Source organism: Brienomyrus brachyistius, chromosome 14 (genome assembly GCF_023856365.1).
Source record: "Brienomyrus brachyistius isolate T26 chromosome 14, BBRACH_0.4, whole genome shotgun sequence".
NCBI classification, from domain to species: domain Eukaryota; kingdom Metazoa; phylum Chordata; class Actinopteri; order Osteoglossiformes; family Mormyridae; genus Brienomyrus; species Brienomyrus brachyistius.
The window spans coordinates 8,796,521-8,818,775 of NC_064546.1; the positions used below are offsets into that span (position 1 = coordinate 8,796,521).

The following is a 22,255-nucleotide window of genomic DNA, read 5'->3' on the forward strand; positions in this document are numbered from 1 at the left end:
TGTTTTTGGGGTAGTTTCTCCACAGATAGCTTTTTGGTCACACCTTACACTCTCTTCACATCTTCATCCCTCAATATAAAGAATCTCAAAACAAAAACATGCTACCCATAAGTGTTTTACCTCACCTTTCATGCAGCATTAGTAGAGGTAGAGAAAGTGAGGGGTAGGGTACATGTCTGTGGATGGAAACTGAGTTGGAGTAACATTAGCTGATAAACTACTTGATTAGCCATTTCCAGTACCTACCCAATAGTGAACTATTTTTTCACTATTCCTGCAAGTTTAATCTTATCATGGTTCTTTTGAGTCATATCATTTTCAGACTATGCCTAACAAAAGTTATTAAATGCCTTTGTGTTATTCAAAATGGTTGAAACAGTCACAGATCTGATCGCGAAGATGCCAAATAGGATGCGAGGGCATATTTTGGCTAGACATTGGGTATATTCATAATATTTATAGTTCATAATATTGATAAATTGAAAAAATTGTCATGACAAAAATTACAGTGAAAATCATTTGAACAGATGAAAACATTAAAATTAGAGTATCATTCCCATAAAATCTAACTAGTGATGTACGAAATTTTTGGAAAGTGTAAATAGGTGTTTTAATAGGCTACAATAAGCTTGTTGATTGAAAACTTGTTTTAAAGAGATACACCCTTTAAGTATTTTAATAATTTAATACAATTAAAAACAGAATATGGATTCTGTTTATTGTAAAAATAATTTTTACATTTAATGAAAAACATGTTTCTCATGCAGTCATTACTGACATTTCCACAAACATTCAGAACAGTTTAACTGCTAGGTATTATATACCTTTTTTTATAAAAAAAAAAGTAGCAAAACAACCACATCGTTACATATGAATTTGACTTCAAACTTTTCATAAAAATGATTTCGTTAATCTATTGAAATATAATTTAGAAAGTAAACACCAGTCTCAGAATACAATTTCATTTATATTGCCAAACATTTTAATAATAAAACATTATGATAAAAATACTGTCTTTAAAATAACACCATCAGCAGAACTATACCATTACACCATTAAGTGTGTGTGTGTGTATATATATATATATATATATATATATATATATATATATATATATATATATATATATATATATATATATAAATTTATACAGATCTCTACCAGCTGGTGTTGGCAGCTACACTACATACCTTGCAAACTTGCTTGATTTCTGTCAGGCATGTTTGAGCACCTTCATTCCCAAATGGAGCTCCTCAAGCTTCTTTCAAATGTGAAATGCCATGTAAGCACCTGACTTATTTCACCCATCATGAGCATTTGATAAAGGCATTTTCCATGCCTCAGTTATACCAATCGATATGATTCTTATGTTAGTCTGGAAAGCTAGATTAGAAAGTTGCCCAGTTTACAGTATGGCACAGAAGAACTTCTTCTCCCTAAAGGGGTTTTCAGATGCTGGAACTGGCGATAGCAGCGGATCCTCTTTAGCATGTGCTTCACAATAACACATCAAGTCTGCTGCTGCTTTCGACACCTGAAATACACGCAAAGCCAAAAACATATAAAGTGATAGCAAACATATTTATTTTTACTCACACACACACAGTCGTTTAATCATCTTTGGGGACTGCTCATTCATTTCTATCGGAAAAATGCTAACGCTAACTATGACAACCGTAACCCCTACCCAGCCCTAACCATAACCATAAGTAACCAAACAAAATGCAAGAGTTTTTGCATTTTTAGTTTTTTCATTGCAGTCACAGATTTTTATAAAATCGAGTTTTCCCATGTGGGGAAAAGGAAAAAAAAAAAAAAAACGGGTATTCATCATATTGTGGGGACATTTGGTCCCCACAAGTTAAGGTATACCTGGACCACACATATTGTATGTGTGTCTTTTTGCAATTATAACTACCATAATTTTTGTACCATACAGTAGCTATTCATTTGTGTGTGTATATATATATATATATATATATATATATATATATATATATATATATATATATAAGAATTGATATTGGTGAAGAATATCTTTAATGGGTAGGACAGTTGATTTATTATCATTAAAATGATAATTGTTGTTGTCACACATTAATTTCAGTTTGGTTGGTTGAAGTATTTGATAAGCAGTTGGAAGATGATGGATGGATGGATGGAAATTTTTCAAAACTTCAGAAAATGGGAAAATATATAATAAACAACTGCATGCTGATTTAGAACAACAGGAATTTTTGTCTTAGTAATCAAAGTGAACAAGTGAATGTAAATGGGTGGAAAAATAACAGCAAATATTTTGGGTTTTGAATGATGTATTTTTTTTTTATTACTTATCCATGGAACCACCCAGTCCAGCAAAATTTACAGAAAGTTATATGCCCAATATCTCAGCTGGTATCTAAAACACAGTGTCTAGAATACTAGTAATATTAATATTTGTCACATAAAAAGATCATAGATAATTTAAAAAGCCAAAAACATGAATGCTAATTTAGCTTCAAATTACCCTCATTTACTCTAGCCCTTTGCATCAAAATGTCATTAAGTTTATATTCTGCTTGAGGTTATATTATTAATTTTTAAAACATTGGGGTGTTTAATGTTCTCATTAACCTTTATCCTGTCGATGTTGGCCTCCATCTTGAGCTGCTCCACCAGTTTTCTGGCTTGGGCAATGCTGGCTGTATTGTTACTGGCCATGAGACTTTTATGCTACAGCTGTATGAAGAAAAAAGAGAACATGGCACCATGAGATGCTTACATGGGCCGCCAAAAACAATTTTTCTTGTGTTTGTAGTTAATATTAAGATTTTATATATTCAGCAGCATGTCAGTCAGTTGGTTAGGGATATATGTCTGGAAAGTCATGGTTTTGAAACCTGTGGCTGACAAAGCCACATCACCACTGGCCCCTTAAACAAGGCTCTTAAGCCCAACTCTTCCAGGGGCACTAAATCCTGGCTCCCTTATGCCTTGACCCCAATACTTGATCTCATCTTAATATACATCTGTGCCGATGTCTTTCATGGGGAGCAAGGCGGGGAATGAAAACTATACAATAATAATAAAACAACTTTCTCTTCATTCACATTGTTGTGAGCTATTTATTATTTTTACTTGTCCATATTTTCTATGAAATGCATTCCGCATATTTGATATTTTTGCCTTTTTATACTTGTCTTATATCATTACGTGTCACCAAAAATGTCATAGGTAGCAACTTACTTTGCATTCAATAATCCTAGAATGTAAACATTTTGTTGCAATTGTCTCTGTATATGTGTTTGCAAGTTAGACAGTGAAAGAGGTGGATTCATATGATATGATAAACAATATTTTGATTTCAGTGGTGAAGAAGTTTGTTAGTGGATTATGTCACGATCAGGAAATAAAGGTAGCGGCGATCGTGCCGGAAACAGGCAAGGCAGGCAAGGTACGGCGAATAAAGGGGATTTATTAAGTAGACGAGGGTTCGGGAACATTTGACAGGGACTAACATTTAATCCACAATAATGGACAAGGGGAACACGTAAGACCAGGACTTAAATAGGACGGGACTAATCAAAGTAAGCGGACACAGATGGAGACAATCTGGAAAGTACACGTGGGTAATCAGGGGGGCGTGGCACACACGAGGAGCGGACGAGCCGGGCATCACAGATTAGCCACGAGGTGAAATTTTTCTAAGAATCATTGCACAGCATGGAGACCACGAGAAATGTTACACTTAGAGCATCACACATACTCTTTATTAATTTCTGCATAGCTGCCAAGTGGCATCTTACAAAATGCAACACTTTCATGAACATGGCATACAGTACCTTAAAAATGAGGGTATTTGTCTGAGATGTTAGTGGCCTCTTCTGCAGTTAGTTAGTGCAACTTCTGCTTCCAGATCAGAATTTTCCTGTGTAAAACATTTCTGGTTAAATCATACTTTTCACTTTGGACGAATGGTTACTAGAATACACAAGTTATATTTAAAAAGCCAGAGATATACATACACACGCACACTTAAAGTTTATATGTTTTGTTTACATATTTTAAGCTTATATTCTTGGCAAAATTAAGCATGAGATTTGATGCAGTGGTGTCATGATTTTGTCAGTTTCTTGGCAAATGTGTTTAAGTTCTAGACAAGATAATATTAGTGTAAGAAAAAAAGTGATGAGAAAAATTTACTTTGCTGTATTGATTTATTGATTAATACCATTACAAAAATTAAAATAAAGAAGAGTATCAGAAGACTCAATGACTAGAAATGAAGAATCTTTAGGAAAAATGTCTCTACTGGAAAAGTACTAGGTTATAAATATGAAACATGATGTATAATTAGATATGAAATACGATGTATAAAATATGACATTTCTCTAAAATTATTCTGTGATCCAGCATGGATACTAAAAACACTTTATGAAAAACACTGAAAAACTGCCTTAGCAATTAAACAATGCTGGAGTTGGTACAACAACAAACTCATAGATTTTTATTTTACTCTGTTCCAAGTTTGAATATTTTAATTATAATGTGTTAAGAACACAGGCATTGTACTAATTCAAGTATTCTAGATCATGGAACTAAATCTATCTCTATTTGGATTGTAAAATGTAAAATTGTAAAATTTGGTCAGTCTGAAAACCAATTAAACTCATTTTAAGGTTGGCAAAAGACAAGTAAGAAGATACACTACTAAGTTGTTAAATTTGACACTGCACCAAGCAGTACATTTTTTACTTTAATGAAATGGCTGTTTGAAATTGAGGGCTGAAGTGTTTTCCTGAATATCAGGACGAATTTCACAGTCCAGTGGTTAAGGGGAAACTTGTTTCACAAGACAGAAACCTGAGTAAAAATAGGCAAGATTTTGATTTCATATCTCGATTTCATACTGCATATTTCATAACTGTAACAATCTAATATAGGGAGGAGGAGCAGTATCGGGCAGGTATTCTTCATATGTGGTTTAAAATGTCCAAGATCAAAGCGATCCTCCAAGATTGTCTAATCGTGGATTCAGTTATCCGACTATTTCTGTTCTTCAAAGCCATTGGAGAATCCACCTTTACATTCACAATGTGACTTCAGCCAATGTGAGTTTATTTATTTATTTGGTTATTTATTTGTCTGTTTATTCATTTATTATATAGGCTACCATTAGAGAAAGTATAAAATAGACATGATTTCCAAAGGAGGACAAATGAGCATCTGGCTCAAAACTGCACTCATAGACGAATATGTAATTTCAAAACTGGACTGTCCAACCTAAAACCAAATGGCCACCCTAGCATGTAGGCAGGTGCTCATGCATTGTGTATACAGCCTCTACTTTTCTCTTGCAGTCATTTAACTATATATGTTAATTGAAATCTTATAATTTTCAACCAGAAGAGGATCTCCACTGAGAGAGACCTGAGGAAAGAGAGCAACCATATCAGAGGTTTTTCAGAAGCACAAGGAAATGTGACAAAAACACAAATGAAGCAATGAAATTCATATGCTTGGATCAAGATCCTGTCTACACGAAGCATGGAGTCCAGCAAATGCTTCAGCATAAGAACATAAGAACATAAGAACTATACAAACGAGAGGAGGCCATTCAGCCCATCAAGCTCGCTTGGGGAGAACTAAACTAATAGCTCAGAGTCGTTAAAATCTTATCTAGCTCTGATTTATAGGAACCCAAGGATTCAGCTTGCACTACATTATCAGGAAAGCTATTCCATACTCTGACTACACGCTGTGTAAAGAAGTGCTTCCTTAAATCCAGCTTGAAATGTTCTCCCGCTAATTTCCACCTATGGCCACGAGTTCGTGTATTTAAACTAATGCTGAAGTAACTATTTGGTTGAACAGCATCCAAACCTGTTAGAATCTTATATACCTGGATCATGTCCCCCCTCAGTCTCCTTTGCTTGAGACTGAACAGATTTAGCTCAAGTAACCGTTCCTCGTATGACATTCCTCTAAGACCAGGAATCATTTTTGTGGCCCTACGCTGCACCTTTTCTAAGGCCACAATGTCCTTTTTAAGATATGGTGACCAAACCTGCACACAATATTCTAGGTGAGGTCTCACCAAGGAATTGTATAATCTTAGCATTACCTCCCTGGACTTAAACTCCACACACCTGGAGATATACCCCAACATCCTATTGGCCTTTTTTATTGCTTCCCCACACTGGCGAGAATGGGACATGGAAGCATCAACATACACACCAAGGTCTTTCTCATGATCAGCTACCTTTATTTTAGTGACACCCATGAAATACCTGTACTTTATATTTCTGCTCCCTAGATAGAGTACCTTACATTTATCGACGTTAAATTTCATCTGCCAGGTATCAGCCCAGTCACTAATTAAATCAAGATCCCGCTGTAGCTGCTGAGCCGCTAATTCAGTATCTGCTACACCACCCACCTTGGTGTCATCTGCAAATTTCACCAGTTTACTGTATATATTGGTATCCATATCATTTATGTAAATTAGGAACAATAGTGGTCCTAAAATCAAACCCTGCGGTACCCCACTATGAACGCAAGCCCACGGTGACATTGTGCCTCTTATAACTACTCGCCGTTTCCTATCTGTTAACCAGTTATCAATCCAAGTCGCTACGGTACCTAAAATACCTGTCGCTTTGAGTTTAAGTAGGAGCCTCTTGTGGGGGACAACATCAAAAGCCTTTTGGAAATCTAAGTAGATGACATCATAGGCCTTCTTATCATCAACTTCCTGAGTAGCTTCCTCAAAAAACTCCAACACATTTGTTAAACAGGATCTACCTCTCCTAAATCCATGCTGGCTATCCCACAAAATGTTATTGGAGTCCAGGTAATCTACCATTTTCTCTTTGATTATAGCCTCCATAACTTTACCAGTTATACAAGTTAGACTGATTGGCCTATAGTTAGACAAATTACTTCTATCCCCTTTTTTGAAAATGGGCGTTATGAAGGCGTGCTTCCAATCAGAAGGTACCACACCTTCAGATAAGGATTTTTGAAACAGTAAAGTTAAGGGTCGGCAAATAATATCCCTCATCTCTTTTAACACTATAGGTAAGATGCCATCAGGGCCCTGTGATTTATTTATTTTGAGCTTAGCTAGGCTTTGCAAAACATCTGCTTCAGTTATATATATATTAGCTATAGACGATGCTGGATAGGTAATAACTGGTAAATTACTAAGGTCCTCAACAGTGAATACCCGTGCAAAACTATCATTGAACTCATTTACTATATCAATGTCCTTCACTATTATAAGACCCTTACTATCCTGCAGATTAGTAATTTCAGGTTTTCAGCAGTTCAACCCCAGATATCAGCTACCAAGCAGAAATTATTTCATGTACACAGAGATCTCCAAAATGTACACTGAAATTAGAGACCTCATCTCAGAGCATCTCAAAGAAAAACCGTTTTATGCCTGCACAATTGATTTGTAGACATAGGTCCAGGCACATTCATGTTCATTTCCATACAGTATATAACCAAGCCATGGGAGATGCACTCTTGGTGATTAGGTGTAGTGGTCTGAAAACAGACCGCACAGGTGACAGTTGGAAGGAGGCAAAATGAAAGAGTGGAAGTTGTACATTTCAAAACTAGGCAGGCATCACAACAGACAATGCAACCCACAACAAAAAGGACTTTAAATATGAGTACACGTGGATCCCTTGTTTTGGCCACAACATACACCTGGCCATTAACAAAGCCACCAACATTGACATGGTATTTGCAGCTGTGTCATGGCTTCATAAATCCAGCACCGCCTTCAGCAGATCACCAAAGCTGTCACAACAGCTCACCAAGAAGCAAACCTTACATTCCCAGAACACAAGCTAATACATGATTAACCCACCTGTTATGCATAGGAGGAATTTGGTGAAGCATTGAAAGTGACTTTCAGTCGGCCTCAAAAAGGTTCTGGCAAACCATTTGGAATATCAGGAGGGGGAAGCAGCTTCTGGTGCTGTTGACCTCACCTGGGGACATCACCTGGAGGTGGAAGGAATACTTTGAGGACCTCCTCAACCCTGCCTCAGATACATCTATGCATCTAAAGGTCAGTTTGCTTCAGTTACTGTTTTGCTTTGTAATATTATGTTATGTTTGTTTTTGAGTTTGTTATTGTTTGCATTTTGGGGGTCAATAAAGCCCTATTTCTTTAAGTTCCTGTGTTTGTTGCCTTACTGCTTGGTCCCTCACAGTGAGGGTAGGCGAGATCAAGAGCTAGGCAGATGGATCGGAGCAGCATCTACAGCTTTGCAGGTGCTGGTTCGTTGTGGCTAAGAAAGAATGCAATGCCCTTGATCTATTGGTTCATCCTTGTCCCTACCCTTATCTATGGTCATGAGCTATGGGTAATGACCAAAACAATGAGATTGCAGATACAGGTGGCCAAAATCAGGTTTCTCCGCAGGGTGTCTGGGTTCTGCCTTAGAGATAGGGTGAGAAGTTCGGATATCCGGGAAAGTCTCAGAGTAGAACCGCTGCTTCTCCACATCAAAAGGAGCCAGTTGAGGTGGTTTGGACATCTGGTGCGGATGCCTCCTGGGTGGCTACCCAGAGTGTTCCAAACTGCATTTTGCAATGTCTATACTTTGATGTAAAATTACAAACTTCACATAAATCTGACATATTTACAAAATACACTAAGATTAAAATGAGTTTAATGCCAAAACAAATATCCATCCATCCATCCATCCATCCATACTGCTTATCCTACTGGGTCGTGGGGGGTCCGGAGCCTATCCCGGAATCAATGGGCACGAGGCAGGGAACAACCCAGGTTGGGGGGCCAGCCCATCGCAGGGCACACTCACACACCATTCACTCACACATGCACACCTACGGGCAATTTAGCAACTCCAATTAGCCTCAGCATATTTTTGGACTGTGGATGTATGACCCGCTGCCTTACCTCTGGTTGCCTGGCAATTGGAAGAAGACTCGGCATCGGCATTGGCTTATCATCTTCCTTGCTCTCCAGTTATTTCCCAAATCTTATTGGGGACAATGTGACTTGGCCCATCTCTGGCACTTAACCATCTCTCTATTTGACTATCCCTGCCGGCCCATGGAGGATGGGCTCCGCCTTTGAGTCTGGTCCCTCCCAAGGTTTCTTCCTTCTAGGGAGTTTTTCCTTGCCACTGTCGCCTATGGCTTACTCACTGGGGGCTTTGGGTGAGGATGCTGTAAAGCGCTTTGAGACAATGTAATGTTGTGATAATGCGCTATATAAAAATAAATTTGTTGTTGTTGGAGGGAAACCGGAGTACCCATAGAAAACCCCACGATGACATGGGGAGAACATGCAAACTCCGCACACATGTGACCCAGGTGGAGACTCGAACCCGGGTCCCAGAGGTGTGAGGCAACAGTGCTAACCACTGCACCACCATGCCGCCCCTCAAAACAAATATATAAGAAAGAAAGAATTTATTTGCCATGAATTAATTTTATGATACTGAATGAAATGTGTGACCATGCCCCAGTCAGTGAAAGCGTGATCCCTACCCCTAGACCCCTGAGGGTTAATCTGTACTGGTTTGATCTATTGTATTGTAATGTACCTGAGAGACATCAACTGCCAGAAACACTCGGCCAATAAACCTGATTCTGGTTCTGGATCGTAGTTCAAACTTACATAATTTCATATGAACCTACACCACCATGCCAAAACACTGTAGGATAAACAAGTTGTTTAGTTATTTGTTGGTCATTAGTTTGGATCAATCACAATCAAAACGGGACACAACCTGTTATTTATATTTTAGTTGTACTATATAACCCGCTCCATGTTTGTCACGCCATAACGTGAGCACAGACCGCATAATCAGGAGAAGGAAGATGTAGGATCAGGAACGAGGGATTTATTCTGGAAAAACAACAGAGCGAAGCACAATATAGTGAGGATGTCAATGACAGAACTGGGGAAACATTTGAAATGCACAGGACTAATGACAGAAAGAAGGAACAGCTGGTAAGCGCAGGGATTTGACACGAGGTTAATGAGGGGGGGATGGCACACAGAAGGATCGGACGAGCAGGGTGTGACAATGTTCATAATTCTTATTAAATCTGGCCAACAGATTGATATTTTTTTCCACAGAATAAAAAATGATAACGTTATCCTGCTAAGAAGCCCTAGGAAATTGCACTGGTGGCATTGGTGATGTTAGTATACTATTAGCAATCAAATTTTCCAAGGTAGAAATATGGAGAAACAAGCCAAAATGTATTAGTTGATCCACTATATGTAAATGGAGAACAAAAATAATTCCGGATGCTCAAAGTTGGAAATTGGAAAAGGAAATTGGCGACAAAACCACCAAATCGGCACGCAATCGCTATCTGTGAACTGTTTACAACGTGCCCCTATGGAGTCAATGATGAACCCATTGAAAACATATGGCGTATCATGAAACAAAAAGCACCTCAAAGGAGACCCTAAACTGTTGATCTGTTGAAATCCTATATCAGGTAATAATGGGACATTTCACTTTCAAAGCTCCAGCAACTGGTCTCCTCAGTTCCCAAACATTTACAGAGTGTTGTTAAAAGAAGAGTGCAACACAGTGGTAAACATGCCCCTGTAAACATGTTAGTAGCATCAAATTCAAATTGAGCATATATTTGTTATAAAACAATAAAAAAATATATCAGTTTCAATGTTTGTTATGTTGTCTATAGACCAACCTCTAATCTACCATTTATCTCTAAAATAGAGAGAGCTGTAGCTAGTCAACTAACCTCATTTCTGCAGGAGAACCAGATTTATGAAAGATTTCAGTCTGAGTTTAGAGCTCATCATAGCACAGAGACTGTTCTACTAAAGGTAGTAAATGATCTATCTGCTGACCAAGGCTGTGCCTCACTCCTGGTGCTGCTTGACCTTAGTGCGGCTTTTGATACTATAGACCATGCCACTCTCCTACATAGGTTTGAACATACTGTAGGCATAAGGGGAGTGGCACTCTCTTGGTTTAAATCTCACCTGTCAGACCGCTATCAGTATGTGAATCTAAATAGTGATTCCTCAGAACATGTCAAGGTCAGATACGAAGTGCCACAAGGTTCAATTTTAGCTGCCCTACTATTTTCACTATACATGTTACCCTTAGGCTCAGTTATTCGTAAGCATGGAGTTAGCTTTCATTGGTTTGCAGATGATACACAATTATATATCAGCCAAACCAGAAGATAGACAGCAACTTCAGAGAACGAAATTAAATAAACTCCAGCTAGTCCAGAATGCAGCCAGAGTCCTCACCAAAACTAAAAAATATGATCATACTACCCCAATTTTATCTTCACTGCACTGGCTGCCAGTTAGATTTCGTGTTGACTACAAAACACTGCTCTTAACCTATAAAACTGTAAATGGTCTTGCACTGCAGTATGTGAGTGACCTCATTTGCAACTACATTCTGAATCGTATGCTTAGATCACAAGATGCAGGTCTTCTATCCATACCCAGAATAAAGAACGTTACTTTTTGGGGAAGACCATTTACTCATAAAGCACCACAGCTATGGAATTAACTTCCTATTAGTGTTCGTAACTCAGACACAGTCTCTGCTTTTAAGTCAAGGCTTAAGACGTACCTCTTTAGCAAGTCTTTTGGATAGTTAAATCTCCTTTTCTAAGGTGAATGGGAAATCTGGAGGTTCATAGTCATTTGAGATTAAAGGTGAAAGGGGGGGATTGGTGCTGTCGTCCTGCCACTCTTGCCGATCACTTAAGCTGTGGACGGCAGGTTGGCTTGACACCAAAACCCCTGGAAACCCTCATGTCTGTGCTTCCTTTCAGGTCTCTCTTTTAGCCAGGCTTTCATAGTTACTTTAGTCCTGCCGGAGGTTAGGTTAGGTGTAGTGCAATAACCCTTCTCCATTTTCTCTTTTCTGAGCTGATACCGAGCCGACTGTACACCTTGTGAACCTGCACCTGGACTCCTGGAGATAACATGAAACCAACTGGGACTTTATAACTATATGAACTCTAACGAATGTCAATAGAAATGCAGTTTCATGCTCCCTGGTCGCCCAGAGGAGGATGGGGTACCCTTCCGAGTCTAGGTTCCTCTCAAGGTTTCTTCCTGCTAGAGGGAGTTTTTCCTTGCCCCTGTCGCCTCAGGCTTGCTTGGTGGGGTTCTGGCCAGTTAAATGTAAAGTGCTTTGTGACAATGACTTGTTAAAAGCGCTATATAAATAAAATCGAATTGAATTGAAATTCTACCTAAAGTTGTTTCTAACACTCCAACATGTTTTCCAAAACATTCTTAGTTAAATATCTTCTAGATATTCTTACATAAGGTTGGCCTGAGCCTCTCTTATTGTTGTTGTTGGCTCACAATGCATATTTAAAATAAGATTAACATTGTTTAGGGTGTAGTTGCTGCATGGAGAGAATAATAAATTCTCAAGCCATCGATGTAAACCAATCAGGTGTTCCGGCACCTTTTAAGGTCGCACTTAAGAAGCTCTCCCTTGAGCAATCTCTTAAGAGACTGTTTGAGAAATATACGTAGGAAAACAAATTTCATAAGATATTTCTTTAGAGTCTATGTGTAACCCCAACCAGGGAGGAAGGGAGAGGCACTAAAAATGTCTCACCACCGGTCCAAAGGTTCACCAAATGAACAGTGAAATGGAGGCTGCATACAAAACATAAAACTGACTTTAATTAAATAAATGTATCTTATGTCGGTACGGTGGATGGCTTCTTCGGTATACTTTCATACCTGCCAAGAGAAGCAGTGGAGAATGACCACGAGATTCCCTAGGGACAGCTGCAACCTATAGGCACCTCCTTGCACTGGTATACACATCAGCTAGGCGTTCTGTATGGACCACCACCCAGTCTTCTGGAGACCCACTTTCTAGATCTTCTCCCACTAGGCCCAACATAAAATCTACCCGGAAGTTGAGGCTTCTGTCCAAACATTAGCTCATAGGGGAGTGGCATGTGGACTGATGAACCGAGGTATTATTGACAAACAGCAGATGCGGAAGTGCCTTAGGCCACCTTTTCTGGTCCGGTGGAAGTGTTCGCAAAAGATCGTGCAGCATCCTATTAAAACGTTTACATTGCCTGGCCCCCTCTGGGTAGTACGGGGTAGTCCTGCTTTTCTGTATGCCCTACACTCTACACAGTTGCTTCAGCAGCTCGCCCTCAAAGGCCCACCTCTGATCGGACTGAATATGCTTCGGTACTCCGAAGGCATAAAACCACTTTTCAGTAAGGATCTTAACTACAGTCTCTGCATACCGATTCGTCGTAGGAAAAGCTTGTGTAAACTTTGAGAAAATATCTGTTATGACGAGGACATTCTAATGACCGTCATTTGCTTTATGCTTCAATGTAAAAATCAAGCGCAATGATCTCCAGGGGCCTAGAAGCCAAAAAGTGACCGGAAAATGTGTGAACCGTCGGCACCACTCCTTTAGCTAAGACACAGCAGTCACACAGCCTACACCACTGCTCAATGTCATGCCGCATCTTCGGCTAATAAAACCGACTCCATTGTTCTCTTGATCCCTTGGTGACCATGATAATCATGTAAGCTAGTTGGTACCTCTTTATGCAATGCCCTGGGCAGCAACAACTGCAGCTTTACTTCCCAGGTTGGTGGCAACTTCACCTTCCCGTACAAAGCACCATCCTTTTCCCGTATCCTATGCCATTGTCGAGACAACTCCAATACCTCCCCCAGTTCTCTGGACCTTTCCTGATGAGTTGGCAATCGTGCCCTTGTCCAATAAGCTAAAAAAATCCCAGATAACCGAATCTGTAGCCTGTAGGCCGTGCAAATTGATGGGCTGGCGGATAAGGACCACGTCCACAGCTACTGGTCTAGATGGTTCTACCTCTGCTATAGACAGGCACACCTCCGGGGGAACTATGATACCAGAAGACATGGCTACTACAAGCTGAGGGGATAGAGGGGATAGAGCCTGGCAAGACAGAGCATCTGCGTTTCGATTGACAGCTCCAACCCTAACCCTATATCTCAACTCAAAATCAAAAGCTGCCATCTGAGAAGCCCAACGCTGTTCTACCGCAGCTAATTTTACTGTCTGCAAATGACAGAGTGGGATATCTGTGCACACCACAAACTTAGTCCCTAGCAAATATTCTCAGAAGCATTCAGTCACTGCCCACTTTAGGGCCAAGAACTCAAGCTTCATTGAACTGTAATTGGTCATATTCTTCTCTGAGGGACGTAGAGCCCTGCTAGCAACTGCGACTCTTCCCTTCCACTTCTTGCGATAATAGAGCACCCAGCCCCTAATGACTAGCAGCAATTTCGAGCACAAAAGGCTGCTAGAAATCGGCATACTTCAGAACTAGGGCACTCACAAGTTCCCTCTTGAGGGTCTGGAAAGCGTTCTCGCACCGGTCATCCCAACGACCCCCTAGCTTAGCGTTGGAAACCCCCCCAGCCTTCTTGCCTTTCCCTTGCACCTCTGCCACTAGATGGTGTAGTGGAGCAGCATGCCTTGCAAACCCTTCCACAAAACGTCGGTAGTAAGAAGCAAAGACTAGAAACGATCGAAGCTCTGCAAGCATGTCTCGGCGTTTCCACTCCAGCACAGTCCGTATCTTTTCTGGGTCAGTCGCAACACCTTTTGCTGAGACCACATGGCCTAGGTATTTCATACATCCATCCATCCATTTTCCAAACCGCTTATCCTACTGGGTCGCGGAGGGTCCAGAGCCTATCCTGGAAGCAATGGGCACGAGACAGGGAACAACCCAGGATGGGGAAGCAGCCCATCGCTGGGCACACTCACACACCATTCACTCACGCATGCACACCTATGGCCAACTTAGCAACTCCAATTAGCCTCAGCATGTTTTTGGACATGTTTTGGGGGGAAACCAGAGTACCCGGAGGAAACACCACAACGACATGAGGAGAACATGCAAACTCCACACACATGTAACCCAGGCCGAGACTCAAACCTGGGTCCCAGAGGTGTGAGCCAACAGTGCTAACCACTGCACCACCATGCTGCCCCTAGGTATTTCATGTCAGCCTTAAAAAGTTAGCATTAACCCAGCTTCAGGTTTATGTTATGATCCATAAGCCTCTTAAAGATCAGTTCCAACCGTTGCAGATGCTGTGAAAAGGATGATGAAGAGACAATAATATCATCCAAATACAATGAAGTGAAACTCTGGTCATCAAAAATGTGCTCCATCAACCGTTGGAACGTACCTGGAGCATTACAGAGCCCAAAAGGCATAGAGTTGAACTCAAAAAGCCCAAACGGAGTACAAAAGGCCGTCTTCTCCTTACCTTTCTCTGCCATGGGGACCTGATTATAACATGATGCCAGGTGAAGCGTTGAGAACAGTGTTGCCCCAGTTAATGCATCCAAAGACTCTTCAATTCCCGGAAGAGGATATGCATCCTTTCTAGTCTTAAAATTAAGCTGCCAATAATCTACACAGACGGGTGGAACCGTCCTTCTTTTGAACTACAATTCGAGAGGCATAAGTACTGAAACTGGGTCGAGCCACCCCTTTGTCCACCAACTCCTGAATATGAGCTTTAACTAAGGCAAGCTGTGTGGGTGGTAAACGGCGATAACGCTGGCGCACGAGAACTTTGTCAAATAAAGAAATCTCATGCTGAACAAGAGAAGTACAACCTAAGTCCCCCTCATACTAGCTAAACACCTCACAATACTTCTCCAACAGTGCCTTTGCTTCCAATTATTCTGAAGGGGCCAGGTTAGACCACTGCAACTCAGTCAAATCCAAAGGGGCCATATGACCAGCCTCAATTGCCTGCGCAACTCCTCCCTGATCAAAGTCTATATCCTGCAAGGCTGGGGAATCAGCCACAGGAAGAGTTCCTAATACCATACAGGGGTAAAGCCACTGGTCTTCCCTCCCAACATTAACTACTGGAATGGCAACCTTGCCTTGGGTGATTGACAAGAGAGCCGATGAGACAAGAAGTGTCGCTGGTAAATGACCCTAGCCATACGGCAAGGGCTCAAAAAAACAAGTGGTAAGGGAGCCCACCACCAAGGTACAAGTAGCTGGAACAAATTGGAGGCAGCCTGCTGGTATACGAACAGTGGGGCCGGGCTGTACTATTGCTCGATCAATATACCCAGAATCAGAGATACGCTCTAGGCTTTGACATTCTGAAAGAGCCCACTGCTATCCTTTCCCTCCAGCTCGCACAGGGGGATAATGGAACATACATATCCTTCATTACACACAGGGCAAACAATGACACGAAACCATTCATTGGGGGAGAAAACAGAAGTTACCTAAATCACCCTTAAAAGAAAAATAAAACCAACACACACATCAGTGTCAATCAATCCCGATAGTTTAAGTAACCGCTTAAAATAACAGTGTACCTTAGCCACATTACCCAGCCGAACGGATTTCATGTAGCGGCTTGTAGCCTAAAAGCAGAAATCTCGCATTACCAGTTGCCTTCTTGTATTGCACAAAACAGCAATAAATACCAGATCACGTAAAATAAATAAGATTACCTGTACGCAGACAATGGCCCTTGATCCAAGGTATCCTCTTCAGGTATCCTTTCCAACTGGGATGCTGCCTGCCTGTTAATAGTCAGGAAACCTTCTGCCTATACCACTGTTTCGCCGCCACCGACAAACTTATGCAGAGCACGGACACCTTCCATGCCGCATAAACGTCCTTTAAGAAAGAGAGCCGGAAATGGCAAACCCCGTAACTGCTACCATTACGTCATGCTACTTCACCTGGGTATAGCCCAGTACCCTTCCTCCCCAACACTACCAGAAACCACTCCCACCTGTGACATATGTAAAACCCAGCACAGAGCATTATTATTAAATTATTTTTGATTTTCACATGAATAGTCTGAAACCCAGTGCCACAAACTGGGACATTCAGCCATGTTGCCATATTTTTTTAATTATATTTCTGGTACCTGTTTGTGGCTGTAATGAGGGACACCTATGATTCAAGACAGGTGTGACATATTGAAACATCATGGAGCATTATTTCCCAAAAAATTCTCTTCGCCCATCCTTGGGCTCCCAAAATCAAAACATTTGATGTCTTTTATCAAAGTGTCAGTAGAACCATTATTAAATGGGTGCATACGAATCGCCGTTATGCACAAAGGCAAATTGGTATTTATGGAGCATACGTAAGGACAGCCAAACAAATGAACTGTTGATAAATCTCACTCATTCTATACATGACTACACGTGCACCACAAAAATAATTTAAATAAAGACATTCAATGCACTATATACAGTATCAGCATAACATGTCAAAGTGCACTGTAGGAGAACACGTTGCAGAACTGGAAACTTTGAAGAGACATGTCTTTATTCCTATTGGTAATATATTTTGCTCTATACATTTGTATTGTTATTTTGTCATTGTATTTTGGTATTCATACATAAAGTTAGAAAAATGGTAAGGGGGGAAATGGAACATCAGGGAGAATGAGGTGGAATGAGAGAATGAGAGCTGTTGGTAAAATTAGCTGATGGGGGAGGGGGTATCATGCTCGTGGAGCGATCGACTTTTCCATAATAATGACCATCAAGTAAAGGATCACAGCCCACAGGTCTGCCTTATTGACGGCAGCAATTAATTAATTAGTATTGCAACAAATGTTGCTGAAAGTTGTAAGGTGTCTTGCAAAGTACATATTTTGTGGCAGTGATATATTATTTCTTTGGGCATGCACCTTACATGACTATAGAACAATGCCTCTTCATTAGTATGACTTGCCTACACATACAATGTGTGAAAATGTATTTATCTATCAAGACGGACAATTATGAGTCTGTGCATATCCAATGTGCCGATGGGTTTGCTTCAGTTACGCTTCGCTGCCAATAGGATTTTGTGCATACAACACGGTCGGGAGTATTCATAAATATACTTACATTTCTGCACACGTAAAATAATTGATAAATACTATTTTATGCATAAAAATGTGCATATACACAGTGTATGCTCAAAACAGTTTGTTTGCATAGTTGATAAATGAGACTCCATGATCTTACTTCAGAGTCTCCCTCATTATCCTACCATCATCCTCTCCTTTTAAGAGTATGTGTTAATTTACAATGACTATTGTCATATAAATGGAAAGTGCAGTAAATTAATAAATATTACTTTAGGATCAAGGGCTCAAGTAAAAACATATTTTTTCACTTTTACATTTCCAGATGATCCATCCAGTACTTCTAAACATTACACTTCACTTTCACATTTTCAGGTGATCCACCCAATACTTCTGGAAATTGGACAATATTTATGAGTGTGGGATGAGTACGGATTAGATGAGCGAGCCAAATGACGTCATTATCTGGAGAATACAATGCTGTTGTTTCCGACAGCACCAAATCTTATCATGTAAGGGATAAACCATGATAAGGTGTGTAGTTATATAAAAATAATCAACGACAACTTGGCGTCGTTACGTCATACAAAAAAAGAAATGTAAAATATCTAACAGTGACAGGAAAAAGTTATGTATTATTTGATTAAATAATACAATATTAATTAGTTATGAATTGTTATTAATGTCAATGCTTCAAAAAACCTCTACAGATAGGCCTACATCTGCTTTGGTAGTGTCTCCAGATCCCACAACAAACAATGCTTTCAGTACATTCTCCTCAACCGACACACTGAAAGCAGAAGTGCTATGGGCTTTGCAAACAGTTAGCCAACATCACTCCTGTCACTCAAGACTGGTTTTGAAGTGTGGATGGTTGAGAAAGTGCTCAAAGCACTACATTTTCTTTTCCACTCTGCAATAGCCAGAAGAGAGGACTTCACAGCTGCCATATCATCCTCAAGATTCCCTCTACCTTTCTGTGGCCTTTGGTGGCTCGGAAATTTGCCAACTGTTGAACGAGCATTGGAAGTCTGGCCCTCTGTTGTGAAATATGTGGACTTGGTGAAGTCAAAATAGGTTAAAAACCCAGGGACATCATCTTTTGACTGCATTTGTGAAGCCTGAATGGATCCCCTTCTTCTGGCCAAACTACATTTTTTCAAGGCCCTATCACGGGCATTTCAACCATTTCTGACTAAATACTAGAAAGGTGTTCCCATGATGCCCTTCCTTTGGAAGGTCGTGGCAGATTTGATCTGGGCAACAGCAATAAATGAACATGCAAACATGCACATGTGAACTAAACTCCAATTTTATTTTCAGACTCTCCTTCAACACTTCATCATTTATTTCAAGACACTGTTAAAGAGTCAAAAGACAAAAGCTATTGCATTTGTTATCACACACAAGTTGCATGGGGGAATGCATTATTTTCATGGATGTCCATTATCTCAAAAAGTAGAACCATGTGATTTTTGAATTTAGCACTCTCAAAATACCCTAAATCCATTAAAAAAAACCTTGGCAACTGATTTTTTGTTTTTATAGACCTGTGTAATAGAATAAACTACTCACAGTTATTATGTTTTATGTGAATTAGCATTTAATAATGTTACAACATGCTCTTAAAAATATAGTCCTTACAAAGATGGGCTGGACTGGCTACTCAGTGGATGCTGCAAGTCCCTTAAGTTCTTAAGAATCTACTGAATGGCCAGGTTATCCCATCAATGGATCTTTTTTCTTTCCTAATGGCATGGACATATTCCAGTATGATAATGCCAAGAATCATTGGGCATGAATTGTTAATGGAGCATGAGGAATCATTTTCACACATGAATTGGCCACCACAGAGTCTTACCTTAACCCTACTGAAAGTCTTTGAGATGTACAGAAGAAGACTTTATGGAGTGGCTCAACTCACTGACTATCAATGCAAGATTTATACGAGAAATGAATGAATATATGGATAAAAAATGTCGAGATGTTGCATAAGTATGTGGAAACAATGCATTGATGAATGAGTACAATAATCAATGGTAAAGGTGGCCCCACAAGTTATAAATGTGTGCAACTTTTTTGTTTTGACCAGCCAGTGTATATCATAGTATATGTGCATGACATTGGGATTTCATTTGGTACATTATGTCAAAAGACCAAATAAGTGACTTTTTGGAGGACTAAAATAAATGATACAATTACAATGGAAATAATGTCACACATATTTCTGAATATACTTTTTAAAAAGCTGCACCACTGTTGAGGAACAATTCCCACCTAATCAAATGGTGCAAAAAAAACTAATTCAATCTCTGAAAATATTTCTTTCTAGGGATCAGTACACGAGTTCGATAGACTTGATTGTTTTTTCTGCTATTTGAATGTGCTAGCTTTTCTTAAGGAGCCATCTAGGTGGGTCAGAATAGTTTATAGAAGTATTTTTCTGCCTTAATCCTAAATGTATGATTTGAAATTCATAGGAGGTGTTAGAATGATAAAATTTGTAGCAACCTGTTTCAGGGATCTTTTCCCTACATCTGCCCATACACCCATTGCTATAGTACATTTTCTCACAAGTTCATTGTACCAGTTGAGGTCTAGAGCTGATGACATTTTGCATGCAGTTGTTTCAGCCAAATGAATGCCAGTGCGGTTTTCAGTTAGCAGTCTCTAAAGAGAGCAATCTTCTGCAGCATCTGCAAATAGTTTTCCTGTCTCAGACAAATAGCACACTAAAGTGCTGCTATGTAATTTGCATGCTTCATTGGTGTTTGTTTTATTAGCGTTGATGAAAGCTATTTTTATCTAAGAAAAAAGTTATAAACAACGTAATCGACTTAAACAATGCATGTACTTCATTTAATGTGTATGCTTTTTTGTATGCTGATTTGCATTTCAGTACCAGCAAACAGAAAATAGCTAATAAACCATTCTGGTGTTGATGTTTTATATAAAATTATACAATCAAATTTTCATTTCGTTTGCATATTCATGCATCTTCCAGTCTGTTTTCGCACATTTCACCATCCTTCATCACTTATTTATTCCAATCTCTGGAACAAATGCTGCTTTTTTCTTTCATTTCAAATTACAAGCAACAAGCTCAACTTTAGGGTAGAATGGATTTATCTGTCCTACTGTACTCATATCTCTAGTTCTGTAGCCTGTCAGCTTTTCTGGAGTGCATTTTGCTCAGTACAGTATCAGACCACACACACACACACACACACACATACACACACTATAGTCTTGCACTGACAAAGATGTATGTGGTATGATTTTAAGTTTCATTAATATTCAAACTGCATTTATGTGAGATAATCACTGCATAAAACAGTTACAATGAAATACATGAGAGGGTTAAGTAAAATACAGGCATGGACAGTTCCAAAATAAACAAATGTATGGAGATTAACATCATATGTATACATAGTATTTCCATGCATATTTTTCTCAAATCAATGATAAATATATACCAATGATAAATAATAAAAGCAAAATAAGTGTACAGAAACAGCTAATAAAACAGAACCATTGTATTTATATGTAAAATGCAGCCCTCAAAAAAAATATTCTATTGCTAGAAATGCAGAAATACCTCTCAGCAGTGTTTTATGAGCCCTCGAGTCCCAGCCTGGAGGAATATCCAAATTTTTGCACAAGAAGACAATGCAACCCCCGTCCTCACTGATCCAGCTGAGAGCTGCCTTGGTTCTCCACTCAGTCTCCACCCTTCAGCCAGCACTGCTCAGGCAACAGGAAGCCACTAGGAGGCCACTTCCTCCCCCCCCCCACTACTGTCAGCACAGCCTTTCTGCTTCACTAGCTAGGAGAACGATCTTGGCTCACTTATTCTCTGCTTACATGTAGAAATATTAACAAAATCTCTGGTCCTTCTGACCTGTGTTTACTCTGTTCACAGCACATTTCCATGCCCTCTAAATGCCCATACTCATTTCACATAGTCTCCTTTATTTTCATTTAAATGTCAAAGTTTAATCCAACAGGAATATTTTTTAAATGTAGCATCTGAATGGAAAAGCCATGATAATTTGTTTTTGAATTGTTGTTACACATCCAGTATTTCAAAGCTCCTATTACTCTAGCTTCTCAAACTCAGAGTGACAGCACTGTATGATTAGACCTTCTGTAATCAAAATCTTTCATCTTTTAAACATTAACATATTACAGTCGCAGTCCACCAGGCTCCCAGTAGGCATGCAACAGCCCAACAGGCAATCGACTGATCTAGCATTTAAAGACATTTTGAGAAACAGCAAACTACACACAGGCAGTATATGGTTACGCTGAGCAGCAATAGTATTAACGCTGATTGTTTGGACACCAAATACACTATTTAATATT

General features: G+C 39.6%; 1 protein-coding gene across 2 annotated transcripts; it reads right to left on the minus strand.

The window, feature by feature from the left end:
• Nucleotides 1–697: 697 nt before the first annotated feature.
• On the minus strand, nucleotides 698–21,630 carry LOC125707684 (guanine nucleotide-binding protein G(I)/G(S)/G(O) subunit gamma-2). 2 transcript variants are annotated; one of them, XM_048974968.1, is made up of 5 exons: nucleotides 21,489–21,630; nucleotides 7,865–8,001; nucleotides 3,825–3,910; nucleotides 2,617–2,721; nucleotides 698–1,534 (listed from the first exon to the last, which is right to left on the minus strand). In XM_048974968.1, the coding sequence occupies exons 4-5, from the start codon at nucleotides 2,701–2,703 to the stop codon at nucleotides 1,406–1,408; spliced, it is 216 nt and encodes a 71-aa protein (XP_048830925.1). In that variant the 5' UTR covers nucleotides 2,704–2,721; nucleotides 3,825–3,910; nucleotides 7,865–8,001; nucleotides 21,489–21,630; the 3' UTR covers nucleotides 698–1,405. The 2 variants fall into 2 exon arrangements, with proteins under 2 accessions (XP_048830925.1, XP_048830926.1); XM_048974969.1 differs by lacking the exon at nucleotides 7,865–8,001.
• Between the last annotated feature and the right edge of the window lie 625 nt (nucleotides 21,631–22,255).

Coding starts and splice junctions, on each gene's coding strand:
- LOC125707684 (XM_048974969.1), bottom strand. CDS start 2,703: ATGGCCAGTAACAATACAGCCAGCATTGCCCAAGCCAGAAAACTGGTG. Junction 1,535..2,616: donor CCAACATCGACAGGATAAAG/GTTAATGAGAAC, acceptor CGTGTATTTCAG/GTGTCGAAAGCAGCAGCAGA.